This window comes from Miniopterus natalensis, chromosome 1 (genome assembly GCF_054644295.1).
Source record: "Miniopterus natalensis isolate mMinNat1 chromosome 1, mMinNat1.hap1, whole genome shotgun sequence".
NCBI classification, from domain to species: Eukaryota; Metazoa; Chordata; class Mammalia; order Chiroptera; family Miniopteridae; genus Miniopterus; species Miniopterus natalensis.
This window is the reverse complement of record NC_142081.1, coordinates 86,665,045-86,677,779: the sequence shown is the minus strand read 5'-3', so window position 1 is coordinate 86,677,779 and position 12,735 is coordinate 86,665,045. Positions and strand designations below refer to the sequence as shown.

Here is a 12,735-nt window from a genome sequence, read left to right as displayed (position 1 = left end):
AACCCCATGGAAGGTAAACATTTTCCCATACTAGATTTTCTGCCCCTTGTCATTGTTTTCTTGTAGTCCATTTTGATTTTTAGGTAAAATGTTAAACTGTATTTGATGTTCAAGGTTAGAGATGGCAACGGTGGTGGTATGGGTCAGTTACTGTCAACCAGACCCAGCGTGTTTCTAGAACGCTTCGCTTGCTGCCACCTGACTCTCACACTGATGATACCTATTCCTGTAGTCACCAAAGACCAGTTAGCTCACCTGGGGGCGAAGTGTGTGGCCCCAAGCAGGAGCACCATTCGGGGCGCTGTGGCCTCTACTGAAGGCCTTCGCATGCTCTCTCTGCCCACCCTTTGTGCTTCTCATCAGTGGGTGTGTTTTAGAACTTTGAAAAGCTCTTAACCACCTGTTTTTCTATGTAATTTTATATAGAATATTTTCCCCTTTTACAGGGAAAACAAGTCAAGCCTGGAAGAAGACCTCCTTCTAAACCAGGCAGACGAAGTCAAATTACAAATCAAATGTGGCCGCTGTCAGATCACTACCCAGTCCTTTGCTGAAATAAAGTTTCATTTACTTTATGTTCATGGAGAGGAAATTCAGGGCAGGCTGCAAGAGGAGATCTCCCCAGGAAGCCAGATAGCTTGTGAAGAACTGGTTCAACATGCCGCTCCTTCCTGGAAACAGCATCCTGAAAGAAGAAAACTGCTGCAGCACTGTCCCTCTGATGAGGTACATGCAGTTCCTACATTGAAAGGACAAGCCTACCTTCATCATCAGAATGACATGGAAAGGCTCACAAAACATGAAGGAGCCCAGCTGGGGCCCAGCGAGCCAGGAGAAGTCCCCCAGGGCCCCGCGTGTCCCAGCCCACACTTAGTTCTCCCTCAGCCCCTTTCTGGCTTTAACTGCATCCTTTGTGCACAGACTCTTGGAAGGAAAGAAGAACTCCTCCTGCACTGGGAGCAAGGGCACAACTGTGAGGACCCTCCCAAGCTCTGGAGGATTCTACATGCACCCTCTCACAGGGAGTGATTGAACTTCCCAGCAGAACTGAAAAATGAAAGACGGGCGGGGGGAGCTTAAACAGAGCTTTGTATCACCTTTCTCTTGAAGTTCTTGTGTTATGGTGGTGCTTAATTATAAAAATCAAACAAATTAGGATCAGCATTAATAAGTGGGAGTGATTTTGTACATAATTTTATTTTCTTATGAAATATATGCCCTTTATGTATATTTTCTAACCATATGCAGTTTTATTTTAAAATTCTGTGTACTAACTGTTAATATCTTAGACTTTATTTCAGAATAAATAAAAAGATCAAAATTTGGAGATTGAAATATAAAGGATTTTAGACTGTTCTTCAAATGTAGTTGTCAGTAAAAATGTGTGTTCGAGTGTATGTATGTATCCTTTTGTTCAAATATTTTCTGTTTAAGTAAGTTGACAAATGTGAAAATTTTCAGGTGACAAAATTATTTCTGTCTCAATATTGCTATTTATCAATTCTCTTGCTTATTTGAAAATTCTATAGAGCAATGTACTTAATAAGGTTCTCATCTAACAATTTAAAATCCATATTTTCAGGCCCTAGCTGATTTTGCTCAGTGGTTAGAGCATTGGCCCTCAGACTGAAGGGTCCCCGGCTTGATGCCCAGCCCCAGTCGGGGATCGTGCAGGAGGCAACCAGTCTGAGGTTTCTCTCTCTCTCCCTCTGTCTCACTCTCTCTTTCTTTTTCTCTCTCTCCCCCTTCCACTGTCTCTGAAAAAAGCAATGGAAAAAATATCCTTTGATGAGGATTAAAAAATAAGTAAATTAAAAAAATCCGTATTTTCAGGACTCAGATTTTTTAAAATTCTCTTTTCCTAAATGTACATTGCCTTGAAGATGAGATTTTGGTAAGTTTTATAGCTGTAGTGTTTTATATCAAAGTAATCAAAAAAATTTTAGTAACCGGCTAATAAAAAAATTACTTTTTTGGTAATAAGTCATTTTCAGTTTAGAAAATTTACAACCTAGAAAGTGAACCTAGATAGTTCAGTCCAGATGTCTAGGTGTTTCGGCTGCTTTCTCTCCCTCCCAAGTAACCTCAGAGGGTTGTCACTAAATGATCAATTTCAGACACAACTGTGCCGTTCAAGCCCAAGCTCTCTTTAAAAGTTAAGAGTAAATGATTGCCTCTTAAATTCCTGGCAAATTACCTCAAATCAGAAAAGTTGCCATTTGAAGTATCTGGCCATCCTGGCTGCAAAATTATTTTTTTGAAATGAGGGAGTTTGAGCCCTCATCCTACTAAAATTTCAGCCTTTAGATGAAAGCACTGTGTATGTGACGAGCCCTGTTTGCCTGAAGCTTGGTCCGGGCATCAGCATAACATTTTTCTGTGCTAAAGAAAGATTGAAACAGAGGAAGAACTAAATTCTAATTGATAGGCTAATGGATCTTAAGTCATCTTTTTAATGTCTAATTTTAAAAGCAAGTGTTTATAGATACACTTTTGCTCAAATAGTATGGAAAGGGAAAATTCAGTCCTTGGCTTTTCGCAAATAGTGTTTAAAATTTGAGGCTAAGAGGGTAGGGATGGAAATCTCTGAAAATATTGCTGTGGTTTATCAACTGATTACACTCTACACAGTTTCAGAGAGATCATATTAGACATCCACTGTTTGATATTTTTAGAACTGTGTTATTCATGAAACAGCTTTACCACTTAGTACAATACCTAGTTTGTTTTGGGAAGATTAGTCTTAGAGACACTGCAAAATGAGATCTACCTAGAATACTATTTGAATTGAAACTGTAAAGTAATTCATAGACTATTCAGTCCCCAGAGACTAAGCAGTATTTCCGAAATACCAGTTGGCCAAGGGAAGAAGAGTGGGTCTGGAGTATGTATGAAGGTGAAGGTGTGGGTGCAAAAGCTAAGTCTGAAGTCCCCAAGATCGTAGAGACACCCACCTGCGGCCATTTTTTATCCACATAGTCTCACAGCAAGGGCAAGACAGTGAGGGCGTAGACAATCTTTGGAAAGAAGTAGAGTGCTAGGAATGCAACAGAGAACAGAAGTCGGGAGATGTGATTGGTGTATGGTTAAGTCCTCTGGCTGCATCCCCTTCTCAACGTGGCACTGACCTGAAAACTCTTTGTAAAAGAGAAGGAAACTTGCAAAGTAGAGGGGCCACACTGGATGCCTGTGTGTATGGATTCATTCAGAATAAAATGTTTGTCTTAGGTGTCAACTTCTAGAAACACCCCCCTGTGTTACAATGGGAACAGCCCCAATGTCAACTAAGATAAGGAGTTTCTGGCCCTTATGAGTAGCACCGCGTGAGTGAGAATGGTGGGAATAGGTAAGAAGAGAAGGGAGTAATTCAGCTACAGTAACTGGAAACAGCTCAGATGGATAAGCCAGCGGGTCGTCATTGCTGTGCCTTCCTCGGGGCAGACGTGTCGTTGGTGCAGTAGTAACTTGCCTACTGCACCCAGAGGCCGTGAGCAAGATGCAGAAGTGCCGTATGCTTTCTCCGTGACACCTTGAGAGAATCACCTTCCTAAGGCTCCAGTCTCTTGTCTGTGAAATGAGTGTGATGACAATACCTCAAGGTGTTGTGAAGAGTGACTCAACACAAAGGAAATGACTGCCACAAGTGGGCCACGTAGTGACTAGTGACTAATGGCCAATATTTATTGTGCTTTTGGTCAGACTGGAAAGAAGAGGTCTGCTATACCTTAGAAAGTAATTTAAAACAGCTCAGGTGGCTTTCACTGGTGTGGTGAAAACCACCACTAAATCAAACCCAAAATGGGAAAGGAAAACTCGTATCAACATCATCGTCATTGGACATGTAGATTCCAACAAGTCTGCCACTACTAGCAATCTGATCTACAAAATATGGTGGGCTCCACAAAAGAACCATCAAAAAACTTGTGAAGGAGGTTGCTGAGATGGGGAAGGGCTCCTTCAAGCATGCCTGGGTCTTGGATAAACTGAAAGCTGGACATGAGCGTGTTATCTCCCTGTGGAAATTTGAGACCAGCAAATATTATGTAACCATCACTGATGCCCCAAGACAGAGACTTCATCAAAAACACGGTTACAGGCACAACTCGGGCTGACTGTGCTGTCCTGCTTATTGCTGCTGGTGTTGGTGAATTTGAAGCAGGTATCTCCAAGAATGGGCAGACCTGTGAACATGCCTTCCTGGCTTACACACTCGGTGTGAAACAACTGTTGGTGTTAACAAAATGGAATCCACTGAGCTGCCCTACAGCCAGAAATATGAGGAAATTGTTAAAGAAGTCAGCACCTACATTAAGAAAATTGGCTACCACCTTGACACAGTAACATTTGTGCCAATTTCCTGTTGGAATGGCTACAACATGCTGGAGCCAAGTGCTAACATGCCTTGGTTCAAGGAATGGAAAGTCACACATAAAGATGGCATTGCCAGTGGAACCACACTGCTTGAAGCTCTGAATTCATCCTACCACCCACTCGTCCTACTGACGAGCCCCTGCTTCTGCCCCTCCAGGATGTCTACAAAATTGGTGATATTGGTACTGTCCCTGTGGGCTGAGTGGAGACTGGTGTTCTCAAGCCCAGCGTGGTGGTCACCTTTGCTCCAGTCAACATTACAGCTGAAGTAAAGTCTGTTGAAATGCACCATGAAGCTCTGAGTGAAGCTCCTTCTGGGCTTCAATGTCAAGAACGTGTCTTTCAAAAGATGTTCGTCATGGCAGTGTGGCTGGTGGCAGCAAAAATGACCCACCAGTGGAAGCAGCTGGCTGCACAGCTCAGGGGATTATCCTGGACCATCCAGGCCAGATCAGTGCTGGATACACACCAGTGCTGGATTGTCACACAGCTCACAGTGTTTGCAAATTTGCTGAGCTGAAGGAGAAGATTGACCGTTGTTCTGGGGAAAAGCTGGAAGAGGGCCCAAAGTTTCTGAAATGTGGTGATGCTGCCATCGTCAGTATGGTTCCTGGCAAGCCCATGAGTGTCGAAAGCTTCTCTGCCTTCCTCTGGGCCGTTTTGCTGTTCGTGACATGAGACAGAACATTGCTGTGGGTGTCATCAAAGTAGTAGACAAGAAGGCAGGTGGAGCTGGCAAAGTCACCAAGTCTGCCCAGAAAGCTCAGAAGGCTAAATGAAGACTATTCCCAGTACCTGCCACCCAGTTTTAGTCAGTGGTAGAAGAATGTCTCAGAACTGTTTGTCTCAATGGGCCATTTAAGTTTAAGAGTAAAAGACTAGTTAATGATTATAATGCATCATAAAACCTTCAGAAGGAAAGGAGAATATTTTGTGGACCATTTGTTTTTTTTGTCTGTGGCAGTTTTTAAGATATTAGTTTTAAAATCAGTACTTTTTTAATGGAAACAACCAAAAACCTGTCACTGAATTTTGAGATCCATTAAAACAAAGTTTAGCCCAGCCGGGCGTGGCTCAGTGGTTGAGCATCAACCTAGAATCCAGGAGATCGCGGTTCGATTCCCAGTCAGGGCACATGCCCAGGCTACGGGCTCGATCCCCAGCAGGCAGCCGATCAATGAGGACTCTCTAAACATTGATGTTCCAACTCTCTCTCTCCCCTTCTCCCTTCCTCTCTGAAATCAATAAAGATATAGTTTAAAAAAATAAAAATAAAATAAAACAAAGTTCAATGAGAAAAATAAAAAATAAAACAGTTCAGGTGGGCCGCAAGTCCAGAACTCAAGGATGAAAACTAGAACCACAGATACTTGCATCTTTGTATAAAAAGTGTACTTTAATTCTTAAATAATCAAACAGATTTGGATTGTATGGAGGTTTGGTAAGTGTCTAATCAATATAGAAAGCAAATTTCATTCAATTATGTCCATTCCAGGCTCCACTTTGGGTCTGGTGTTCCTGCAGCTGCCCCTCTTTGCCGCCCCGTGGCGCTGACCTAGCTCATCACAGTGTCCTGAACAATGACCAGGGTCTTTTCTGCTTTCCACAGTAGATCATAAGCCTCTTAAGGACACATACGTAGCCCCAAAGGGTCCAGCACCTGATATGGAATAGTGCTCAATAAATATTTGTTGAAAAAATGGATACATTAGCTAAATACAAACAAAATTACCTCTTTTTATGAATAAACCTAGCCTAGGAGCAACCAAACTTACAGATAGAAAGGCATAGAGGCAAATTGGTGTTAAATTCAGCACATTCATTTTGCTTAATGTCTTGTGCTTCTTGGAAAATTGTCACAAAGCCAGCAAAATGAGATTTCTTTTTTCTTTTCTTTTGGCTCTAAATTATTTTGGAAAGTTATAGCATTTTAGATTTGTATTGTTTTATTAGCTGTCGTTTTTATGTATGTCCCCTTTTGTTTCTCTCTCTTTCTCTGGCCCTCTTCCTGGTTCAGCTTGACTGTTCCTCTGTTAAGCTGTTCCTCATATGAAAGTTGTCTCTTCATCAGCACACCATAAATAATCAAACCTGGGCACGTTCCAGTGCCTTCTCTGGCTCCACACTCCCGCCTCCCGGCTGCACGGCTCCAGTTTTCTGTGGCCCCAGTGACATGATTGTTGGCAATAAATGCTCAACTTCATTTATTTATTAGAATTTTCAGATCTGGACTGGTTTCTCCATTCAGGCTGCTGACATGTTTTATAAGGCACATATTTTATAGTCTCCCCTTTTCACTGAGCTCCTGATAAAAAGGACCCTGGTAAAGATGATTTAGCAGAACAGATTTTTAGTTTCAACTTTATACTGACTTTCCTGACAATCAGTGCTTATCTAGGCTTGTGATCCAAGCCAGTATATATATATATAATATCCACCTCTTTAGAAATGTTCATTGTGTATCATCATATTTGGTCATGGTCATGGTCATGGTTATCTCCATAAGAAACTGACTATAAGCACAGTTTTGCAAGCACATTTTAAATTTGTGTTTAGTATGCAGACCTTAGCTTATATTTTCCATACTCTGAAGTGCGAAAATGTTTCAATGTGTTGCCTAACCCTAGGAAAAAATCACTATCTATTGAAGGAAACCAAATATGACAGCAAAAGAGAAGTTAAGATTACTTGTTCTAATTTTGATGTGAAGCTAGACAGGTTTGTTGGATTATTTGTTTATTTAATGAAACTTGCTTCCCTCTTCAAAATTGCCCCCACCTCTTGGTCAGCCTAGCAGGGCAGAATTCACCTGTAATAAGACGGCAACATTGCCTCTTTTAGTATGTTTCAAAAAACAAAATTGCAAGCAATTAGCATTATAATAGATCATTTTTGATAAATCAAACATCAACTAAATACTATTCAAAAAAGAAAAGATTTTAATTTCTGTCATTAAATATGAATTTAATCTCCACCTAGGAGTTGTGAGAAGACAACCAGCTATTCTATAGGCATCTGTAAAAACAGCAATGAACTTGATCTGATTACTGCCTGACTTGTAAGGTAAATCTTACTACAAAAATTTGGCCATGGAAGAGATCCAGGTGGCTCAGACACATAAGCTACACAACCATCCCAAACCTTGGACTATATCTGGAAGTAATATTTAAGAGTATGCTCTTAGGAAACTAAAAGCTGCCTTTTTCTAGACTAGTCCAAATTAAAGCACAGTTCAATTTTTCATAGAACATTCACTGAAACAAGTCTTTTTGACAATGTTTACACCCAAGGAAAGTTAAAGTATTCAAGGTGACCAAGTCTTTTAGGTGGCGCTGCTGCTTTCTAGAAGTAATGGGTAGGGTGAGGGAAGCAGGAGGGCAGCAGTGCTATGTCAAGACCGGGCATGAGCTTTCTCATGACAGAAGGCCTGATGGGGAATACTGGCTCCAGTGTCCAGGCAACAAAATGCCATTAGTGTTTTGGTACAATCTCAATTGAGCAACCAAAATTTGACAATGTCTGTCAAAATCTAAAATGCACAGACATTTTGAGCCAGCAACGTCACTTACGGAATGTGCCCTGAGGCCTGACTACACAAGTGCACAGACACACCTGAGGATGTTCCTGCAGCACTGTCTGCATACGCAAAAGGCCAGGCTTGCCTGGATGTCCACCAGAGCAGCCTAAAGAAAGTACAGAATTCCCTGAGCTGGAACACCACGCCGTAGCGTAAAGTGTAAAAGACCAAAGCAGCACTTTGTGCACTGACATTGTATCATGTGGTGGAAGCACAGTGTAGAATAAAGTGTAGTGCGCTCTCACTTGCTCTTGAGAAAGGAGGAGGAAAGGGAGAGGGAGAAGGGACAGAGGTGTGCTTGTATATTCATAGGCCGTTTCTGGAAGGCTGCTTCCGAAAAGGGGGATTGGAAGATGAGAAGGAAAACACTTTTTCATTATTGGAATGTTTTGCTGCATTTTTTTTCAATCGAATAAATGGCTTAAGCTATAGCTATGCTGTTATTGTTCCAGGAGGCTCAGCAAAATTGCAAAGAAGGAAAAATTCATCTTGTCCCCTCAGCTTTGGTGCCCATGCATTTCCCCACCTCAGTAGCTCTACCTGACAGAACCACCCAGACAATGACCCCTGGGGAGGGAGACACCTTTTCAACGCAGGGCACATGTGCGTACATACAAAGACACAGGGACCTACAACCAGGACAAAAGTTGGAGTTCATAAAAAGAATTACACAGTGTACATAGTAATTCACATGCATTTTGATATGATCTGTTCTAAATTCTTTTTTTAGTTCTGGCTACCTCACACTAAATGGATTTCATGGCCCGCTGATGGGCAAATACAATCAGAAATATGCTGCTGCCAGCCTTAGCCGACCCTCCCCAATCCCGTCATGTCTTTTCTGGGCTTTCACCCAGTCCTTCAGGTCTCTGAGGTCTGAGCTTGATGAGCGACTCTCATCTTTTCCCACACATTTGCACTGTATAGGCCTTTGAAGGATGGCCTCAAGCCAAAAGGAGGACTAATGCAGGGAATTTCAGACACCCTGTGGCCTCTCCAGTAATGCCCTAGCCCTGTGTAACTCTAGTGCCCTTTCGGGAAAAGGCAAAGCCATCGCTTAGGAACCAAGAGACATTGCTGCCCAGCTGAGGGTTCACCCCGGTAAGTCACTGGACTTTAAAATGCTTTTCAAAGTTTCACTTGACTAGAGTTTGTCCACTCTTTGGGTTTGGATTGGGTTTGACTTATTTCTCATTTTTCATCCTAATTCAAATAAAACGGTGTGGCAGAAACGGAGGCCTCTGAAAGGGATGCAGACTCAGGCAGTACTGGAAGCAAGAGTCTTCCTCCACCCTCCTCCCACTGCCCTCTCCCCTCCTGACCCCCTCCTTCTTTTCCTCGAGGCCTCCAAGTTGAATTCTCTGCATTCGCCAGGCCTACAGTATAACTGGGTCACAGAGGCAGGACATGGTCAGAGAAAGATCTCTTGGACAAAGTGATCTGTGTCCTTCCATCACCTCTCCAGGGACCGATTCTACAGTTAGACCAAGCCTCTCTAATTGATGCAAACAAATGCCAACTGCTCCTCCTATGCCAGACACCCAGGCCACTGGGGGAGGAAAGTCTGCTTGTCACTTAGCTGTCACTTGGCCTAAGCCCCTCAAACGTAACACCTAGTTAATTCACATTCTCCTGTGTGTGTTCCTCAGAGGCTCCTCTTTTTCAATTTTAGTATGTTGAAGAAAATAGGTCTAGTTCCCCTTTTTTATAGCAGCTTAAGTCTGTCCCAAGTTGCTAAAATAGTGTTTATGGAACTATTCAGGGGTCCTCCAAGGAGATTTCCAAATCGACACACAGTTCCTGAGTGTTCACACTCCGTGGAGCCACCCAGCATGCCCACTGTGGGGGTCACTGGCCTGAGGGCCAACCTGGCACAGAGCAGCACTGGTTTGGGGAGATCTCTCAGACTTTCAATCGGATGGGCTTACTGGGGAGGTGCTGGTGCTCAGCTGTACATCTCCACTTGCATGTGGATGGGAGAATAGCATTTGGCTCTCTCATTGATAACAAAAGGCATCAGGGGAGAAGTAAACTGGCCAGGGTTAGCCAATGACTGACTGTTTTCATTTTGCTTTTATTTTCATCAGTGTACTGAAATACAATTTCCAACATGTTCATCATCTCATATGGAAAATAATAATTACAGTAATAATTGTGATAATGCTGGAGACCTTAATTGTTGAAGAAGGCAAGTTTATGCCAGTTTCACAAAGGACTCATGCTTTTCTGGACCATGTGAGATTCATTGGGGAGTTCACTCCAGGACAACTGGGAAGATTTGCACATGACCAAACCATGGCCATAATGGGCACCGACTGGCTTTCTTGTTCACCAGCCCCGGAGAGAAAACTCTGGGCCCCCAAACAGAGTGATTTGCTGAAAAATTGAGATTGTAAGTAGGATATCATGCTGCTGAGACCCAAACTTTGCTCTCTCCTGGAAAAAGAGATTGTCTGGGGCTCTTGGACTGCCAGGGTCACAGGTAGTCTATACAGAAATAGCAAAGGTTCAGGAAGACCTTCAGCATACTCCAGCATTAATAGTCTTAACTCAGGGAAGAAGCCACTGAATTCTGGCCGGTGGCAAAGCAGATAGAAGGGATAGAAAACACTTGCTCTCCTGAAGTTAGGGCGTTTGACCGCGTTGCAGGAAAGCAGGCTAACTGCTCTTTCTCTGCCTTGGGCTCAGAGGTGTCATTTGCACCGGCTTCATCAGCCTTAGGTAGAGTGAGTAGGCTCTGCCATGCTGTGAGGTTTGAATTAAACCTTTCACACTCCACAGTACTGCAGTCAGAGTTGCAGCCAATCCCTAGCTAGTACCTGCTGATTTCCTATTAAGTGCCATCTGACACTGGGCAGCAAGCCCTTAAAGTCATCACAATATTTTCTTTGAGAAAATGTCTTAAATGGACAGTTCTTCTAGAACACCATTAAAATAGGACTCAGAAAAGATTAACAACCACTGAAAAGTCTTGAATCTTAAGCATGCAGAAAACCCCCACTCCAAACTCCATGGGCTATCTTATTTCCCCCTACCCACCCCCCATTTATTGTGTAACTATGGCTGTACAGCCAAGCCATCCTGAATGTGTCCCATCGTGGAAGCGTGGATGAAACTAACTTACCTCTGGCTCCGAGTCCCACCTTAGGGCTGACCCTCGCTCCCGCACCCAGCCCAGCCTCCCCTGCTTCCTCTCCTGTGACAGAGGCTGCCCCCGACTCGGCTCTGCGGGCCCGCCTCTCTGTTTGCACAGCTGTTCATTGGACAGCTCTCACTTGTCCTAAGGATGGAGCCATTCCCTCAGAGGCCGCAGCTGCTCTTCACTCGAACCACACAAGGCTAAGCCCACCTCCTCAAACAGTGACACAGTTTTTATTAAACCCCAAACCGGGAAGTAGCCCTCAACTTTTTAAAATGATCCTTTATTTCTTGTTTACCCTCCTTCTGCCCAAGCGTGAGTCCGGCTCAGTGGGGGGCACTGTGAGCCACAGGGTGCCATGCAGGCTCACCCTCGCCCTCACCCTCCTAGCAGCCTGCATGCCTGTCATGTGCCTGTCCTTCACCACTTCTGGTGAGCTTTCCACATCTGGAGCTCCATCCTGGCTGACACCACCAGCGGTGTCGGTTTTCCCTCCCAGGCATGCTCTCATTCCTCCCTCCCACCTCCCCCAACCGCACGCCCTGATATGCAGCCCGGACACCCTGAAATGCCAAACAGGAACTGCTTCCCTCTCCACTCAGAAGCGAGGTTCTGTTTCTTGTCTTGTTATGAGTCACACAAGTAAGCACAGAGTGGAGTGTGGTCTTCCGAGGGTTGAGTTCTGTCCTCCATGAGGAAGGCAAAAACCATACACCGTCAGACTGAGCCCTAGCCCACGCAGCACCAAGCTCTGGGTTTTGTGAATACAGTGCTATCGAGGGATGTTTACAAAGTACAGTGATGTCATGTCTCACTCCCAGAACATATGCAAAATCCAGATTTACATTACTTGTAATTAAGGGTCAAGGGTGAAGAACGAATTTATAAAGGAAAACATTCAACCTGCATAACCCCAGGATGAAAGTGGGGTGCTCCCATCCACAGGTGGGGAACTGCAGAGCCATCCCTCCCACCTGGCTCAGCCAGCCTGCCCACGGGACAGGATGGGGCAAAGGCACAGCCACACTATTTAAACGTGTTGTCTGTCCCTGGCTTTCCCAGAGCACCGGCAGTTCAGTTCTGTAGGTGAGATGCAGGCCGAATGCAAGTCCACGAAAAGTCTGTGCTGGAATTGTCTGCTCTGCAGGGTGAGGACCCCACTGATGTTTCTGGCTTCCTAAGGGAGTTGTGCATCACTGTCTCAGGGCCTTGAGCTGCTTCTTTCAAGGACCTGGTTAACAACTAGTTAAACAAAGGAAGGACCTATATGCAGCACAGGTGACCAACAGGGTCCCTCCAGCTCCAGACCAGTAGAAGCAATTAAATGTGTGAACCAAGATATTTATGTGTTTCAGGGCTGTAAAAGTAATGGCCTTGCTAAGCAACTGAAAATAGCATGTCTTGAACACCAAGGCAAAGGCCCATTCTTCTCTAAAATAAATGGGTATTCTCTTCTCCTAAGTAGAAACGTCACCGGCTCAAAAAGTGAGCCCAGGACGGGACGCTGGCAGGGATGACCTCTTGTGAGGTGGCACAGGCCCCCGGACAATTGCTGACTGTGACTGATTAGTACAGGGAAATTTGGAATAGAACTTTACTATTGGGACTCACCTGCATTTGAAAGCAGTGCAGTTAGTAGTCCATCTTT

The 12,735-nt window shown here is 44.0% G+C and overlaps 1 protein-coding gene and 1 pseudogene across 1 annotated transcript in view; both read left to right on the top strand.

Moving 5' to 3' along the window:
- Window positions 1–1,058, top strand: part of ZNF438 (zinc finger protein 438) — a 195,991-nt gene extending 194,933 nt beyond the window's left edge. Inside the window, 2 exon segments of the mRNA XM_087815417.1 lie at window positions 447–1,015; window positions 1,018–1,058. Coding sequence (XP_087671543.1) covers window positions 447–1,015; window positions 1,018–1,058 — 610 coding nt within the window.
- A 2,275-nt stretch (window positions 1,059–3,333) lies between these two features.
- LOC107524420 (elongation factor 1-alpha 1 pseudogene) lies at window positions 3,334–5,150 on the top strand (annotated as a pseudogene).
- Window positions 5,151–12,735: the final 7,585 nt, after the last annotated feature.